General features: G+C 30.3%; 2 protein-coding genes across 9 annotated transcripts; one reads left to right on the forward strand and one right to left on the reverse strand.

Moving 5' to 3' along the window:
• Positions 1-203: 203 nt before the first annotated feature.
• On the reverse strand, positions 204-3,514 carry Csn8 (COP9 signalosome subunit 8). The gene is made up of 4 exons (XM_072901406.1): positions 3,326-3,514; positions 3,087-3,157; positions 1,850-2,028; positions 204-1,192 (listed from the first exon to the last, which is right to left on the reverse strand). Exons 1-4 carry the CDS (start codon positions 3,395-3,397, stop codon positions 933-935), a joined length of 582 nt encoding a protein of 193 aa, XP_072757507.1. The 5' UTR covers positions 3,398-3,514; the 3' UTR covers positions 204-932.
• A 200-nt stretch (positions 3,515-3,714) lies between these two features.
• Mbc (dedicator of cytokinesis protein myoblast city) lies at positions 3,715-17,476 on the forward strand. 8 transcript variants are annotated; one of them, XM_072901342.1, is made up of 23 exons: positions 3,719-4,014; positions 4,691-4,932; positions 5,047-5,795; positions 5,943-6,099; positions 6,208-6,378; positions 6,474-6,854; positions 6,960-7,175; positions 7,263-7,585; positions 7,742-8,090; positions 9,152-9,250; positions 9,596-9,786; positions 9,892-10,242; positions 10,433-10,709; positions 10,816-11,063; positions 11,296-11,427; positions 11,579-11,858; positions 11,954-12,177; positions 12,284-12,583; positions 12,709-13,018; positions 13,102-13,211; positions 13,579-13,704; positions 15,064-15,322; positions 15,407-17,476. In XM_072901342.1, exons 1-23 carry the CDS (start codon positions 3,972-3,974, stop codon positions 15,875-15,877), a joined length of 6,009 nt encoding a protein of 2,002 aa, XP_072757443.1. In that variant the 5' UTR covers positions 3,719-3,971; the 3' UTR covers positions 15,878-17,476. The 8 variants fall into 8 exon arrangements, with proteins under 8 accessions (XP_072757482.1, XP_072757487.1, XP_072757433.1 ...); XM_072901361.1 differs by having other exon boundaries at positions 13,597-13,704; XM_072901353.1 differs by having other exon boundaries at positions 5,946-6,099.
• Positions 17,477-19,231: the final 1,755 nt, after the last annotated feature.

A 19,231-nucleotide genomic window follows, 5' to 3' on the forward strand; every position in this document is an offset into this window, starting at 1 on the left:
ATAAATGAGTTAGCTTATTATTTTTTGATTAAAGAGAATAAAAAAATGAAGCTTCATCGTGAGATCGTAATATCTTAAAATGTATTTTCGCTGTAAAAGACTGTTAAAAACACATATACTGATATCAGGGGAAATATTGCAAGGAAAATAGTGAATGGGAAAAATTGAGTGAAGAAGAAAATAAGAAATATAAAAACACTCACTTGTTGTTATAACACACTTTATCAAAATCTAGCAAAGCACGCCGTTTGAAATAATTCCAGTCTTTTTCTTTTTCCTTCCGTTTCTTCTTTCGATTCGAAGATACGACGAAGAATCACGAGTGAGATAGTTCGCGCGCCACGCACGTGTTTAAGCTAGATAGAGGCATGTCGTCGTCGTCGTCGTTGAGGAACGTTAACGGCTACCTGCCCGATTCTTACTGCGGCGATCCACTTTGATAATTACAGCGATGCGAACGGTTGCGAACGGGTATATTTTCAGGGGATCCACATCGAGTAGGCGAGTTAGGAGGACAACAGGGAAGAGGAGAGATGAGAGGAAAAGAAGCTCCTACTGAGGATACCGTTCCGCAAATGCCAGTCCGCCCTCTCGCGCACGCACAGCTGATTATCGATTAATATAGTTGTTGATTCCACGCTTGCGAGGAGCTTCATTGAATTATCCTTCCGATTGAACGAACAAATCGCGTGGGTAGCTGCTTTCTGTCTCTATCTCTGTCACTGCTCCCTCTCCTTCTCTGTCTATCGTAAGGTATGCTTATTTTACGAGCACGAACATCGATGAGGTTACCTTCGACGCGCACTTCCTCCTTTATATAATAGAATTACGAAGCGAAATTGCGAAAGGAGGTTCGAGTCCGGTATCGAGATCGCGCAGCCACGATTCAAGTCCACACGAATTGGGATCGGGGAAGAATCGATGAAGATCCTTCAATTTTCTAAGAAGGAGACAAATTGTGTGAGTTTCTCCAGTTGCTCTTCCGTCAGACAGGTCTTGTCCGATTGACTGTACTGTTCCTCGTCGATATGTTTACACGGTTGCACTATGGTACCGTCGACGCTCCAACCCCTATCAGTGGCAGCTTGCCGTGCCTCGTCCAACGACAATCCGCTCATCGTCGCCATAGTCGTTAAGTTCAATGAGGAGTACGCTTTCGATATTAGCCTCATCACTCGTTCTCGAACATTGTCTGTAAATGAGGGATTCCGAAGGATTAGCGCGAAGAAATCCTCTTCTTTAACAAAGAGCAAGAAATTTGAATAAAGAACTCCAACGGCTGTGCAGATTCCACTCGACTAATCGATTATCGATTGGCGTTGTAAGTGATAATTATGTATAGACGGTAAGTTTAATAACAATTGATTGTCGTTAATTATAATAAGGTACATATTTAGTCTTTACCTCTACAGATGTAGGGTGCTAAATAAGGAAAAAAACAACTACTTCGTACTTAACATATAACATAAAGAGAGATGACGATATTAAATTTATCAAAAATCAAATATTTTCTTGATATATACTTATTAAATAATAATTTCAATAAACGATTTAAAATTATTCAGAAGATAGTAGATTTTAATAAATACAATTTTTAACAATTTTACATTATTGTTATTGCAATCTCTGAATAAATAATTTCAAAAATTATACAATACTATATTTTTTCAGATTTCTTTCATGATATTACGTATTAAAATTTCTAACAGTAGCATACACTAAAAAAATATTTTAACGACCGATTTTACATCGATTATTAGTATCTAATTTTAATTACTATTTTATTAAAAGATAACGTAAAATAAATTTCATTATTTTATTAATTCTTCATTGTTTTATATTAATTTACCTTTTAGTGCTGTCATAATGTCTTTGATATCTTCGCCCCACTCTACATTAAGAGCCGTATGTACCTTGGGCCATTTGCGTTGCCACATGAGTTCCGCTACAGTCCATATTCGCCTGAGATCCTCATGAGCGGCTTTCACGTCCGAAGGAATTCGCTGCCAGAGGAACTTCGCGTCGGATCTGTGATTTTTTTCTCGTTTCATTCAAATAAACAAAATCGCACGTCGATCGAGGCCCAGCAAGATCACTTGGGCATCTTATCTCATGCGTGACACACCGTATAAAAATAAAATAAACAACGAATACCCGATTTTAGCGGATCGCTACACGCGGCTTTGCAAAATATTTTATGTGTCGTTCATGCTGTCGACGCAAAATATTTTTCTCGCTGATACACGTTTTAGCGCCAGGAGAAACAAGACACATCGCGATTTTGACTTAGTAGACCAATAAAATAAAGTATATTGTAAAAAGTACAATGCAAAAATACAATGAATGGCGTTATCACAAATAGATCAAATGAGAACTCTTAAGAACTAAAAAAAAAAAAATATATATATATATATATATTTTTTACTACAAAAATATATATATATATCCAAAAAAATATATATATTTTTTTTTGTTCTTAAGAGTTCTCATTTGATCTATCTGTGATGACGCTATTCATATATATATATATATATATATATATATATATAAGAATATTTCTATTGTCTTATTGACAAACAAATATAGATGTGAATAAGATAAAGAAATACTCATTTTATAAAATGGAGTATCTTAAAAAAAGTAAGATATGAACAAGAAGCAAAAACTTCTTAAAATATGTCAAAAAATAGAAGACATATGATAAATATTTTAACCCTCACTTTGTAAAATCGAATATTTAGTGATAATAACATAAAATCGATACAATGAGTGGTTTAATCAACCCAATATATAAACTTATAAATATACTTCACTATTAATTTATATTTTTCATTGTTATACTCTGTATACCTTATTAAATTATAACGTACATATTCAATATTGCAATATAGAAAAACTTCACATTTCTAAAATATGTACTGCACATCAATTTGTACCAATTTGTTAACCCATAGATGTAAGTTGCAAGTCCTCTCTGATTTTGTTAATAAAGCAATAATAGGAAAGATTGTTAAACTATCCAAAAGCAAAACATACAAGATTATTTATGAGAAAAATGAATTAAATGTGTGCGCTTTTCTACTCACAGATCATTCTGATGGAGATAGACAGCCAGCAATCGCATGTAAGCTTGTGCAGATAGAACTCCAGTCGTGGGCTGAAACGAGTGATTAATTGAAATTATTTTTCACGTTCATCCCTTTAGTTATAAAGCAACATTCAACTCAAAATATGCTTTATCATTACATGCAAGGACGTAAGAAGACTAAATATAAATAGACAACATAACCTACAAAACGCTTGTTCACACAATTATGAAACTCACCTCCAATTCGCTCGTTTCCAGTTCGTTCATTAATCTGTTCAGCTCGGCTGAACAATTGGGCACCATGGCCATGATTTCGTCTACTATTTTGATGATAATAATGACACAAAATTCCAGAAATACGTCGACATAAAAATCACAAATGCGGCAACCGCGAACGCAGCACAAAGCACAAGATGGATACAGAATGAAACAGCTGATGTCGAATGCAATAACGTCGATATTACAGATTACAGCTTAGGTGGCTTATCCCAAGATTCGAAATCTCTTTATCCACAATATTTATCCGCAAATATCCTCTTTATCGATTATTAATAGTTAGTTCAAGAGAACGAACGCATTCCTCACTCGTATTTTACTCTCTACATTTACGTCAATTTTTGCGCGTTTCATGACATGTTTGTTCCCTGTTCCCTGTTCCCTCTAGTCTCTATCTGTCTCTTTCCCCAATTCTTTCCCATTCCCATCCGTTCTCGCACCACTCTGGCTCTAGCAATATAGTGAAGAAGTGTAGCATCCTGTTTTGGAGTATTATAGTAATAGATGGCAAAATAAAACGGCAATATTTTATTCGCCCTGGCGACGTGTGAATCGCGAGATGTAATTAATGTAAATATCTTAGAAGTGCTAAAAGTACCGGAATAAAATGACAATGACATGGAAGCGGATTAATGAGCAGTTAGGAGTAGGTGAGGAATACAATTTGTGTGTAAGATTAATAACCCTCCGTACTGTGAAATATTCCAACATCCTGGGAGGTGCCCTCGAGAGTTTAGATAAAATTTTCATATTGCGTCTGACATTCGAGTGAGCTCCCCACACTTTGATAGAGTCATATGTGAATTCTGAATCTACGTATTTTATGCGTGTGACATTTCGTACGTATATATATTTCATATAAATTCAATATTTATGACATTACATTAATCAATTAATATAAATGGATACATTATTTTATTATATAAATACCGTTATGTTTAATCTAAAGTTGATTGGAAATCACTTTATTGTCATAAATATTGAAAATTAATATTTTTTTTATTTATACATTGATTTTAAATTTATAAAAAAAGAATGTTATATCACTGCATTATATATTTTGTGTTTCTATATATATTAATTTAAAAACATACATATTTGTAAAATATGTTTGTATATTTTAAATTATAAAAATGTTTCAAGTTATTACATAAGATAGCAGATTTTGTTGGGCGTTTGTACAAAGTTCCAAAAAAAAATTATAATTCTGAAATTATATAAATTAAAAATACAATTTTATCAAGCTATTCAAAAGCATGAAACATCTCGAAAACTCGATATTAAAATACCAAAATGCTAAAATGAGATATATATTATTTTATTTAGCCATCCATAATTTTGCGCATTCAAATCCGCACACAATACGTTTGACAGTCGGAGAAGTTGTACAGATAACTGAGGAGTGTGGAGATTGGTATTATGGCCGCAGCAAGTTTAAAGGCACATGTGGAATTTTTCCAAAATCCTATATACATATCTTACAGAAATCAACGTATACGGATAACTTAGTACATGAAATCACTAATGTTTTAAGAGAATGGGGGCATCATTGGAAATATTTATATGTAGTATGTATACATTTTTTATAATATAGTTATATATACATGTATAACTTAAATTTATCTTAATAGAAATAAAAGTCTATAAATATAACTTTATATACTTTTTTTGTACAAATATAGACACACTCCGAGCACTTCAGGACGATGCAGCAACAAATTTTGGATGCAATAGGATACAGAAGCAAGATTTTGAGCGGTACTTTAACAGTAGATGAATTGAAAGATATGAAAAGATTAGCAACAGCAAGGATAGACACTGGAAATCAACTATTGGGTTTAGACATGGTAGTTCGAGATGATCACGGAAATGTTTTACATCCTGAAGAAACAAGCACCATCCAATTGTACTATCATCATGAGACTGCTGCAGAAAGGATAAGAAAAGCGTCCAATGACACCAAAAAAAAATCCCATAAGCCACAAGTACCTGTATTTTCACATATCTTTTTTGTCAGTGTAAGAAATTTTGTATGTAAAATGGCAGAGGATGTAGAGCTATTATTGACTTTATACGACGGCAGAGAGATGAAAGCCATCACGGAGAATTACGTGGTATCGTGGAGCAAAGAGGGACTTGCAAGAGACATCGATCAGTTGCACAATCTTAGAGTATTGTTCACAGATCTTGGTTCCAGAGATTTGACAAGAGACAAAGTTTATTTAGCTTGTTATGTAATTAGAGTGGGCGGTATGGAAGCCAAAGAACCGGACCATCGACGATCAAGCGTTGCACAAAATAATCAGAACAAATCCAAGAGTACGGAAAATATGAGGAGACCGTTCGGTGTAGCCGCGATGGATATCACTCTATTTATTACTGGCAAGCTGGAAGGAGATGTTGAACAACATCATTTTATACCTTTTATACAGTAAGTATATATTTAAGATAGATACTTTGATTTTATAAGATTTAATATTGTGAAATTTATGATTGAAACGTCAAAGGAAAGAATTATAATAATTTTTGTAAAATAAAGACAGAATCGTTTTGTTGGTTTCTTTGCTCTTTGTTTCAGATGTTGTGAGAAAGATAGTCTTGATGGTATATTACGTAGAATTATTGCACAAAAAGAAGCAAATGTCCAAAGACATATCAATGGCAATGTTACAAATATCACAGGTGGACAAGGACTCTGGACGAGTTTAAAATTGTTAAGAGGTGATCCAAAGCAAGTGAGTCGTGAAATAAAGTTATTTTTCTATATTGTAATTGTATAACTGTTGTATTGTTGTACTTTATATAAACAAAATATCTTTAATTTTAATTTTTTCCTCATACAGGTACGTGACGAAAATCCACATCTGGTCCTCGGTAATGTTGCAATTGCGCGTAAAATGGGATTTCCGGAAGTTATCTTACCGGGTGACGTACGCAATGATTTATATCTGACTTTAATTAGTGGAGAATTTAGCAAAGGCTCAAAATCTACAGACAAAAATGTAGAAGTAACGGTTAGTTAAGAATTTAAATATAAAAATTGTTTCTTGTTAAAAATACATGTTAAGCACTACACACTTATAATATATATATATATAATTTTTAACAGGTTAAAGTATGTAATGAGCACGGCATAGCAATTCCTGGAGTTATAACATTAGGTGGCGGTGCGTCCCCAATTGACGAGTATCGTAGCGTTATTTATTATCATGAAGACAAACCTAGATGGTGTGAAACATTCAAGATTGCCATACCTATAGAAGAATTCAAGCAGGCTCACTTGAAGTTTACATTCAAGCATCGCAGTTCTAACGAAGCGAAGGATAAGTCTGAGAAACCATTTGCTTTAAGTTATGTTCGATTAATGCAACGTAATGGCACAACTCTGCAAGACATACAGCACGAATTGTTGGTTTACAAATTAGAGCAAAAAAAGTATGAGGAAAGCGATATATCTTACATTAAATTGCCATCAACACGCGGAGAATTGGTACGTCTATTTATTTATTGAAGAGATAAGAGAAATTTCATGTATTTTTGGACGTTACATTTCAACATTTTATCTTTTTTTCACTTTTTTTATTTTATGATTTAGGCTGAATTAAACATAGAGAAGAAGCCAAGTTTAGGATCATTGACATTAAGCAGCAAAGATAGTTTTTTGATAGCAACCAATATTTGCTCAACTAAATTAACCCAGAATGTAGATCTATTAGGTTTACTTAACTGGGCATCGTCCAATACTGGATTAAAGGAATCTTTAGCTGCTTTAATGAAGGTCGATGGGGAAGAAATAGTGAAGTTTTTGCAGGTAAAATAAAATATATTTGAGATTACATGTATACTAAAATTATGTTTGTATGAGAATAATTATATTGAACAACATTATCTTTTACAGGATGTTTTGGATGCTTTATTTAATATCTTGATGAGTAATTCGGACAGTGATGTTTATGATGATATGGTCTTTGAATGCCTTTTATATATTATCGGACTCGTATCCGATAGAAAATATCAACATTTCCAACCAGTATTAGATTTATACATTTCTGAAAGTTTCTCTGCAACTCTTGCATATAAAAAATTAATTGCGGTATTGCGTAAGCGTATAGATTACGTCGGCAACAACGATGGTCAAGAACGTGATTTATTACTTAAAACAATGAAAAGTCTGCAATACTGTATGAGATTTATTGTCGAATCTCGGCTTTTATTTACTGAGTACGTTTTATTTATTATTACATATATATATAATATAAATGAATTATATATTTCCTAAATATCTAAATGATAATGTAATAAATATAACTACGATATATTTATTCTTTAAAAAGAAAGTACATGATTTTTAATAAACATGGTAATTTTCTTTCAAAGATTAAATCAAGATGAAGAAGAATTCTCACAAACATTAACAGATCTATTACGATCTATTGTTAATCTTATGAGCCATGAAACAGATGGAACTTTGTTGGTTCAAGGAGCTTGTCTTAAATATCTACCTACAACAATACCTCATCTATTAAGGGTCTATAGCGGCAAGCAATTGAGTACAATTCTAACAGATTTACTCGTAACTCTACCAACAGGTAGATTAACCAAGCAGAAAATGATGACTGTCAATGATATTGTTCATAGTCCACTTTTTTTAAATGTGGAATGTAGAGCAATTTTATTGCCGAGAATTACCATACTCGTAAGAGATTTATTGGAAGCTAAGGAAGAGGTAAGATGTCATAAAGTGTGTTATTTCCTAATGCTATAATTTTCTCTAATCTATAGTTTAAACAAATTGGAATGTTCACATTACTCTTATCCATATTTCACAAGAAATAATGTCAGTTCATCACATTTATATATTCTTGCGATACTTTTCACAGAATCTTAACTATATACATTTGCATATAACTAAATTTGATTAAACCTATAAATTTTTACTTGCATTTAATATCGTGACGTTACGATAAATGTCATTCGTGCTTTCCGTACAGCCTGCGATCCTTTCGCCACGCATCTTTCTACATAAATCTTATCAAACTTCTTTCTTTACAGAGGATGTCTTTTTATTTTTTTATTTTTAAAAATTTTAAAATTCATGGCTTATTTATTATAATAAATTTTATTACTAAACTTTCTCAAATTTTCGCATTATTACTTTTATTTATTATTGTTATTTAGCTGTAATTTTTCAGAATACATACTTGTAACAATGAAAATTGTTATTTATGGTATTTGAAAATATAATATTGAAAGAGACATCCTTTTTACTTCCTCTGTCAGTAGAGCATGTAAGAGTATAAATGCATATGTATTGAAATAATAGAACTTCGAATGTGGCATGTGTTTGTCCAGTGATATGTTACTGCATAATATTTACTCTACATTTTACAACATGCATTTAGATATAACACTATTTAATTTGTGCGACATCTTCGATTTATTATTACTTTTTTGTTATAATAGGAATTTTTGAATATTTTAGATTAATAGTATGAAAATATGAAATATTTGTGATATTGTGAAAGAAAAATTATAATTATAATAGATGAAAAAAATGCTAAATTTTTTTTCTAATCTATTATACTTTTTTCTATTATTAGTATACTATTACTTCTTAGTAAGAAGCTGCATCTTTATTGCATGCAGTTCTATATTCAAATTGGTGTCGGGAATTTTTAGAAATATAATCGTATATGTCTTTAGAAAATGGTATTGTTTTTCCAACTAACAAGGGTTATTTCATTTTTTTTTTGTGTACGGTTTGGTTTTGGTTAATGGCGTTTAAAGGGGCTATCGAGTACGCCTGGAAAGAGCGTGGCGAAGGTAGCCAGGCTGCTCGGCGAAAATCGGCATCGGCTCAACCAACATCGCGGCTACTCCGAAGAGGTAATTTTTGCGATAAATGCAGGAAATTCCAAAATCTTCTACGCAAATAAATAGTGCGTTTTTCACAGCGTTACATATGGTACATTTTGAGATTTAACACAGCAACTTTGCATTTATGCCTGTGTGTTGTATTATATTTTATAATTTAGGATCGGTGATTCGCGTTACGTGTTTTAATTATTTTTTTTTTGTGTGAATGTATATATTGCAAAGAGTGTATATCATATTACACGCACTAATTTAGACATATGGATTTATGTATTTTTCTACTAATTTTTTACTTTATAGAAATATATATAGCCAAGCGATATCTTACTTCTTAAATTTGTGTTTATGTTCTTATAGGTGGAATTATGTGTCAAGATATTGTCTGATATTCTGGAACTGACTTTTAGAAAAGATATAGGTAGCACAGTTTCAGACGTTAAGGAGATTATGTTAACTGCGTTACGCACTATTATACAAACTGTTATATCAATGGATAGGGAAAATCCCTTAGTTGGAAATTTAGTTTCAGTCATGCTGGCGATATTCAGGTATTTTAAAAATCTTAAAGTAAAAAAAAAATATATATATATATATATATATATAAAGAAAGAAGAATAAGAAGAAAGCTCTATCCTCCTTTCAATCTTTTTCAGACAAATGACACAGCATCATTATGAAGTGTACATCAATCATTTTGGAACAAGAATTGATTTATTAGATTTTCTTATGGAGATATTATTAGTCTTCAAAGATTTAGTTTCTAGAAGTGTATTTCCAGGAGACTGGTGTGAAATGATTATGCTTCAAAATAGCGTTATTCTAAAGTCATTACGATATTTCTCGGGCACAATTAGAGATTATTTTTTCACCGAATTTGAGCATCAAGCATGGTCAAATTTCTTTCATTGTGCTATCGCTTTTTTAACGCAACCTGCCCTACAGTTGGAAACATTCACACCAGCAAAACGAAATCGCATTATTGCGCGTTATAACGACATGCGTAGGTACGTTTCTTACAAAATTTTATAATTACAGAAATGTTTCAAAGCTGTCGCAGAAAATTAGAGACGCAAATAGAAAGAATGTTATTTAAACAGATGCGAGTTTCTTAGTTGTATGATACGTCCTATGTATAAATATTTTTATTAAATTGATAAGATGAAACTAATATCTTCTTTGTGCTATACATTACAGAGAAACTGCATTTGAAATTCGATCAATGTGGTTTAATTTGGGACAACACAAAATATTATTTGTGCCTGCTTTAGTCGGCGCCATCCTTGAAATGGCATTAATACCTGAAACTGAATTGAGAAAAGCTACAATACCTATTTTCTTCGATATGATGCAATGCGAATATTACAGTTCCCGTATAGTGGAAGGATACGGCGATACTAAACGTGATCCTGCTCATATCAAAGCTAATTTTATAGAATACGAAAATGAGATGATTGCAAAACTGGATATCTTGGTATGCTCTTTACATCATTTTATATGTTAAAATTAAAAATGGTTTATAATTTACCTCACTAATTACATCAATGAAAGATTATATTTTATCAAAATATATTTTACAGGTAGAAGGAGGCAGAGGTGATGAACAATTTCGTGCGCTTTGGACTTATGTTATGGGTTCTTTGTGCGAAAAACATTCCACAATGCGAGAACAAGGGTTACGCTTTGTAGATACTATCTCTAAGCTTATGGAACGCTTGTTACAATATCGAGATATCATTCATGCAGAGTCTCAAGAACATCGTATGCTTTGCACTGTAAATTTATTGGAATTCTACTCTGAGATTAATAGAAAGGAAATGTATATCAGGTAAAAAAATGAAGTACTTTAATAATTAAATTAAAAAATTTAAATCTTTTAATTGTCTACTTTAAGTTTGATTAAATTAATATATATAATAAACTATTTTTAAAAATAGTTTATTATATATTGATTTAATCAAACTTAAGATGGACAATTATATATATATATAATTGTCCATTATATATATATATATTTTTTTTTTTTTTTAAATATATATTAAGTTTCTTTCACATTACAGATATGTGAACAAGCTGTGTGAGTTACATTTAGAATGTGATAATTATACAGAAGCAGCTTATTCTCTGAAACTTCATAGTCAACTATTAGCATGGAGCGACCAACCTTTGCCACCTTTGCTGATATCACATAGGTAACATCACCATAGTTAGAATTAAATAAATAACAAAATATCTTCATATATTAAGCTTGTATTGCGTTAAATGCAAATTTGTGTTAATCGCAAGCAACATACATGCGTCTTAACAAAATACATATTAAAATATTGTGTTATTTTTTTCTAGATATCCTTTATGCCAAACACATCGCGAACTGAAAGAAGCATTATATAATGATATTATTGAATATTTTGATAAGGGAAGAATGTGGGAATGCGCTCTTACTGTTTGCAAGGAACTAATATCACAATATGAAGAAGAAACATTCGATTATTTGCAACTGTCTTTATTATTGAGACGCATGGCAAAGTTCTATGATTGCATAGTGAAACAGTTAAGACCTGAACCAGAATACTTTAGAGTTGCATATTACGGCAGAGGACATCCTGCTTTTCTTCAAAATAAGGTATTTTGACATGTTTACAAATAAATAAATATATATCTTTGATCGTATTTTATACTTGCTTTTATTATTTAAAAAAAAAAATCCATTTGTCACAGGTATTTGTCTATCGAGGCAAGGAATATGAACGACTTAGTGATTTTTGTTCAAGAACGTTGAATCAGTTACCAAATGCAGAGCAAATGAACAAATTATCTCCACCTACCTCAGAAATGCTGGAATCCAATCATCAATATGTGCAAATCAATAAGGTAGAGCCATTAATGACTGAAAAGAGGCATCGTCTGAGCGGTAAACCAGTTACTGCAGAAGCAGTTTTAAGGTATTATATTAAAATAATTAAATACAACATTTGTGACATTTTATTAATTTGCTACTACTATTTTTGTAGTTATTATTATTTTTACATTTTATAATTTATATTTTAGGTACCATCGTGTGAATGACGTGCAACGTTTTAGATTTTCAAGACCCGCACCAAGAAAGGAAATCATTGCGATCACTAATGATAAAGAAAAGGAAGTTAATGTTAGCATTAATAGCAGCAATGAATTTGCTTCGTTATGGTTAGAAAGAACAGTACTTGTTACAAGCTACCCGTTGCCAGGAATTCTTCGATGGTTTCCTGTGACGTCTAGCGAGACATATTTAGTCAGTCCGTTGAGAAATGCGATTGAAACTATGGAAGCTACAAATATAGCACTACGTGATCTTATTATTGCTCATAGGTTTGTTTGATATCTTTTTATGAAATAGATATAACAAACTGATAGAACATAATTGGATTACTTTTATTTATCATTACTAACATTATGAATTTTTCTCACTATTATTTTCTTCATAATTATTGCAGGAGCGATCCCAGTCTTCCATTAAATCCCTTAAGCATGAAATTGAATGGTATATTAGATCCAGCTGTTATGGGTGGCATTGATAACTATGAAAAGGCTTTTCTCAATGTAGAGTACAAAGATAGCCATTTAGAAGAGAGCTCGGACCTTCTAAAGTTAGAAGGACTTATTGCAGAACAAATTCCCTTACTCAGTTTAGGGCTCCAGTTACATAAAGCACGAGCGCCCACCGAATTGGCACCGTTTCATCAACGTTTAGAACAATGTTTCGTGTCGATGCGCAATCATGTAGAAGCCAAGTACGGAAAGAGGGTAAGAGCTAATTTAATTCTTCAAGTCAATAATTATGCATACAATTCTTTGAAATCTATAATTTTTTATTTTATAACACACAGACATGCGATTTGCAAATTGAAAACTTAACGCAGACCGTAACCATGCGAAGACCACCAACTTCGAGAGGGGATAATCACTGCCTATCCGAATCAAATATGAATAATTCAGAGTAAGTTATTACGTTAATTTTCGCGTAAACGCATGTTTGTCATTTTATTAACGAATTTATCGTGACTAACACGAAAAAAATTGCTGCGTCGCATGCTATATCACAATCATTACTGAGGTGATATTTCAAATATTAATAATCATTTCATAAAAAGCTACATTTTTAATTATTTTAAATATGTTTGTGTTAAATTATACGTAATGCAAATATCTTATAAAACATATTTCTAACAATAAGTATTTGTTACAAGTCAAAACAGTGTGAATGGGTATGTGTGCGCTACAGGATGTCCAGATTCAAGCACAATTGATCTGTAACATTCTGTGTCAATTTTAAAATAGTTATATTTTGCAATTACCCCGTTCAGCTATACAATTCACTCCAGGGTATCCTCACTTACAAGATCCCAAGTTGCAACGTTCAAGTCGCTTGCATCGTTCAATTTTAACAACAGCACACCTCCCAGTGGTGTTCAAAACATCAATTTATCAAGGTAAAGTCATACCAGTGTTTAACCTAGCTTCACCACTAACTAAGAATTAAATCAATTACTTCTTGTTATATATAGATAAGTTAGTATGTAATAAATTCTAGTTATTTCTATATGAAAGCATTAGACATATGTTTGGATCTTCTGTAATAAAAATCCCAATCTTTTAAAAACAAGAAAAATTGTTTAATGATATTTTACTGTAGATGCGCGAATTTATTTAACATTTATCATAAGAATCACAATTTGTATGTCTAAAGAGAGTAACATAAAATGCCTTTTTAGAGCACATGATAGAAAAGAATGCAATATGATTTCAGGAATATCGCTGTTGGACCTGATAAGCTCTCGCATAATACCTTATTATCCTTTCTTCGCACTTAACATTCCTGTTATATATCTTTGTTTTTTATTTACATTTTCCAATTATTTCATTCTTTTATATTCATAGTATAAGAATTAATATATATTTTCTCTCTACATATATGTGCATTAATTTGTGTAATTTATGTTACTTTTTATATACATGTGTTTCGCGAGGGTGGTTAGCATATTCATAAAAAGTAAAATTAATCGGAAATAAGAAATTTATAAACAATATCTTAAAAATAATAGATTTGAAATGCAAACTACAATTTTGCATTACTTTATTATTTTGCTTCTGCAGAATGCAAATGTAACAAGACAATAAGAAAACTGTTTTTAATGCTGAATAGCTATATTCCTTTTTGTGATAGAAATTATACATTTATATATATATATATATATATATATATATATATATAATATATATAAAATAGGATAGTCTTACGTATACGAAAAACGTATTGATTTCTTTAGATTAACGTCTTTACATCTTCTCATCTTGTATTTCTATTTATTCCGCTTCTCATCTGCATGATTCTGTTTTGCATTTTTCACAATAACGTCATAAATATCCCTGGAATATATATATCTCCTTCAACTGGCAATCTGCTAAACTTCCTAAGTCTACAATAACTACGATAGGTAATTAAAAATATGCACTTGTTAAACAGACTGTTGCAAAACGGGTGACATTGTGATTGTTATATTTTTCTTATCAGATATCTAATATCACATGATAATCAAAATATAAACATACACACAGCTTGCAAATATTTCTTGTGATAATTATAAACTAATTTACTTAATCGTGAAATTTAATCATTTATCTGTATCAATTAATCTTATCTATTCTATCTCTTATACCTATTTATAATTGCAAGTTATATTTCTTTCAATCGTTAATGTATATAGTTTACTTTTACTTCTGTCTGTCTTTGATTTTACAAACTTTTTAATCTCATTGCCTTCAATCGCAAACAAATTTTTAACTTATAGGAACAACTCCATGCGTTCGCATATTTTGTCAACGGCCTCTTTGCAAAAGGCATTGGGAAATTCAGGTTCAGGAACGTATAAGAAAAAGGATACGAAGCGCAGAAGTTCGCGAAAGAGCGATTCCGCTACGGTAACGAAAAGCGATCAACCGACCAGCCAGTGGTACACAACGACCGAAATATCTCACAGTTCAGTGTCCTCCATTACGTCATTGATATCTAATTTACATTCAACACCTGTAATTGAACTACGACAAGAGGTAACAAGCTTAGGAGCATTTAATATTGTCTTTTTACTTTTTAAAATCTTTATAATAGAAGTATATATTCTTCTATTTATACAGCTCACACCAAAACGTCCCCTGAGATCGGAGGCAGAGAAAGAACGTAGAATGAGTAATCGCTGGTCCGGACAATCCCAGCACTACCTAAGGAACATTAATAATGAATTGGAACCAAGCAGTTTAGGAAAGGGAAATAGAGATAGCATCGGCACAACTGATAGTACAGCATCCGAGGACGATCCGCCGCCGCCTCTGCCGATTAAAATGCGCGAGGCCGATTATTGTAATCTTCCGGAGGAACTGTCTTCTAATCAGTGTCTAGCTAGTAGTCCTTTGAATAATCCGAACAAATCTTCAGGACAGTGGAAGAACAAGTTGCCAACACCTACCGATGATGATCTAGACAGTCATTCTAATAAACCGCCGACGCCTCCACCGAAACCGAAAAGACCGATTAATAGTTTGCATAAGATTGTTCTCGCTTCCAACGATGTCGAAACCTCAAATGTTGAGGATTCGTCGACTGCATAACAAAATTCTGTAAATGTCTTATCGATCTTGCCAAGAGTTGTGAGTTAACAAGTATCCATCCAAATTTATAATACGCGTGATTTCCTGTTATTCGCGTTTATTTCTGTACCGTCGATCTTTAGAAAAGTTACCATTCTCTTAGAGTTAGCGTGCTAATATATTTCTTTGTGCCTTTCTTTCGCAATTTAGAATAAGCGAGTTTAGTATACGCTATTATTACGAAATATTTAACAGTAGAATAGGTGTTACACCATTTATAACTGACAATGAGAGCGAACAATGTTGACAAAAAGATATAAAAATTAATATAAATTCACAAAACAGCATTAATTTTATAGTACATATATGACAAAGATTATAACGACAAGTCGTGAACTAATGTATCAATGTATTTGCCTTATTTTTATTTTAGTATGCAGTATAGAGTTTCGCACTTTAATAAAAAAATTCAATGTTTTTATAACATTATTAAAAATGAAGGAGAATTTGTACTTATAAAGATAAAAATTGCAAAGTTTGCTTTTAACGATTGTTCAATCTACATGAGCATATTTTTTCGAACATTTGAATATTGTTTGATTACATTTCACATACTTCCTGTAATATTCATTACAAAGCATAATATGCTACAGCAATGTCCATTTTTTTGACCTAAAACTTTATTATAATGGTTTTGAACATATATATTTATCATAAATACATATTTTTATAGATTTTGATATAAAACATATACACACACATAACTTTAATTATAATGAAAATTTTGGGAACCTTTTATATTTTATACTGGCAAGTTTTGAACAAATTTGCGCTAATAATATAATATTAAGAGATTAAAAAGAAGATTAAGACATTAAAAATATAGCGAAAACGACTAACTTTTTGCACATCTATTTTTTTACAATATTCTACCTTATTTCACGAATTCGATTTTGATATAACGATATATGAAATATAATTATGAGTAGTTATATAATTTATATAACCGCGACATAGTTATTATTTAAATATTACCAAGCCATTGTGATCTAGTGCTAAAAAAAAATTTATATGAGTTACTGTATTTATATAAGTCATTCATATTTGTTAACAACAAGACTATAGTCTTAATGTTAACTTATTTTTAATATATACAAGAAGACATTGATTGTTTATAAATATATTCAATAAGAATAAGAATAAATATGCAACAAGTGAAATATGTTGCATATGGTGTTGCAAGTTCGTTTCATAATCCAAATAAATTATTTATTTGTAATATCGATTACACATGATCATAGAATATAATTAATGCTGTATCGTGACAAGCTGCTTCCTAAATGAGCATAAAATCAGAATAACAATTTAAATGGATTATGAAGATTATAATCTTATATAAGGAAACTTTATAATCAATCAGGGTGTCGATTTGCATTGCCTTTTAATTATAGCACATTCTACAAACTTACAAGAAGCCATTTATAATGTTGATACAAACTATTTATTAGTTTTTCATCATCATCACTTGAGTCTCATACCAAAGAGATTAGTGCTTTATTTATTAAGAGCTTTAGAAAATTATATGTGATGCTGAAGAAAAAAGTATATCTTATAATATATTGATATTTGCATCTAGTGGCCGATAAAAAATAAGTTAAAAGATAAGTGTACTTGATAGATCATTCATTACTTACAATAATTAATGTAGCAAAGATCTGTATTCAAAGGTATTGTTCTTGCATTATGGTTTATTTGTTTATGAAACAAAATTTAAAAAAAATACATATATTTGAGCAGAGCATTTATGAATACAGTTCTTAGCTTTGTCGCTAATTTTGTTATGTAATAGAAAAAATTGACAATATATTGAGTCTAAAAATTAAGGAATTTAATGTAGTGCCATTTGTTTTTTGATATATATAATTATATGATTGATTACTCTTTACTTTTAGGGACCAATGTATAACATTTTGTTATTTAACTGGAAATAATTTTTTTTTACTCTTGCATATATAATACATTGTAACATTTTCACACACATACAAAATAATATTTATTTAATCTATAACTACATCTCTCCACATATTAACAAAATCTTAATTATAAACGAGTGCCATTCGCATTATCAAATCCTATACACGCAATATGATACATTTCTTCTATAAGTATAAGAAAAAGGCTAAGTTAATTCTAAGAAATATATATACATATTATATAACAAATTAATTTTGTTTATAAAAGGTGAAATAATTTTACATAATTTTATGAATCCTTACTTTTTAATATAAGGGACCTAGTTTTTTATATTTTTTTATATATATATTATATATTGACTAATAATTTACTTACAAAAATATATTTTATATAGACCGTTTCTTATAAAAAAAATTTACAATAACATTACAAATAGCACAAAAGAGAGAAAAGTGAGGGATAAATTTATAAATTTAACTTCACAAAACAATGGATTTATACATATTTTATAAAGACAATATATATGTATTATTATAAAAATGGATTAAAAAAATAATTCAGTTTTCTGCAATTTACTCTTCTTTTTATGTAATAATTGTTTCCAACTAACTGTTGTTACAGTTAATTAACACTAATTCTTTTATTTTATTAGTTTTCTCCGAGAGAAAATTTTCACAACTTTAAAGTAAACTTATTAATTTATTTCTACAAGTAAATATTTCACCAATGCCGATTTAGAAAAGAGCAAAGAATCATTAAAATTGATATAAAAACTTGTCGATTATAAATGTATTCACTTTTTAATTAATAGGAATTAGGCCAAATTTATGAAATACATAACAATATATAACAAACAGTATCAAGATATAGAAGTGTCATTTTCATTAATTTAAGACTCTAAATTAATAATTACATAATGCCATCGATAGTAAAATAGCACTTATTTTAAACCTGCTATTTAACTTTGGTTGGAAGTGTGAAAAAATACATTTCTTTATGCTTATATATCTATTTTTTCTTTCTTGATCTTAAGATGGTCTTTTACATCGGAGATTTACAGATACAATTGTGTGATTATTAGTATTTATTTATATTAATTTATTATATTCGTTATATTGACATGCATTGCAATATAGAGCACTAAAGTTGACATTCTATATATATATATATATATATATATATATATATATATATATATATATATAGATATATACATATATATATATGTATATATATAGAATGTATATATGTATATATATATAGAATGTATATATGTATATATATATAGAATGTATATATATATATATATATATATATATATATATATAGAATGTATATATGTATATATATATAGAATGTATATATATATAGAATGTATATATATATAGTATGTATATATAT

This window comes from Anoplolepis gracilipes, chromosome 1 (genome assembly GCF_047496725.1).
Source record: "Anoplolepis gracilipes chromosome 1, ASM4749672v1, whole genome shotgun sequence".
NCBI classification, from domain to species: domain Eukaryota; kingdom Metazoa; phylum Arthropoda; class Insecta; order Hymenoptera; family Formicidae; genus Anoplolepis; species Anoplolepis gracilipes.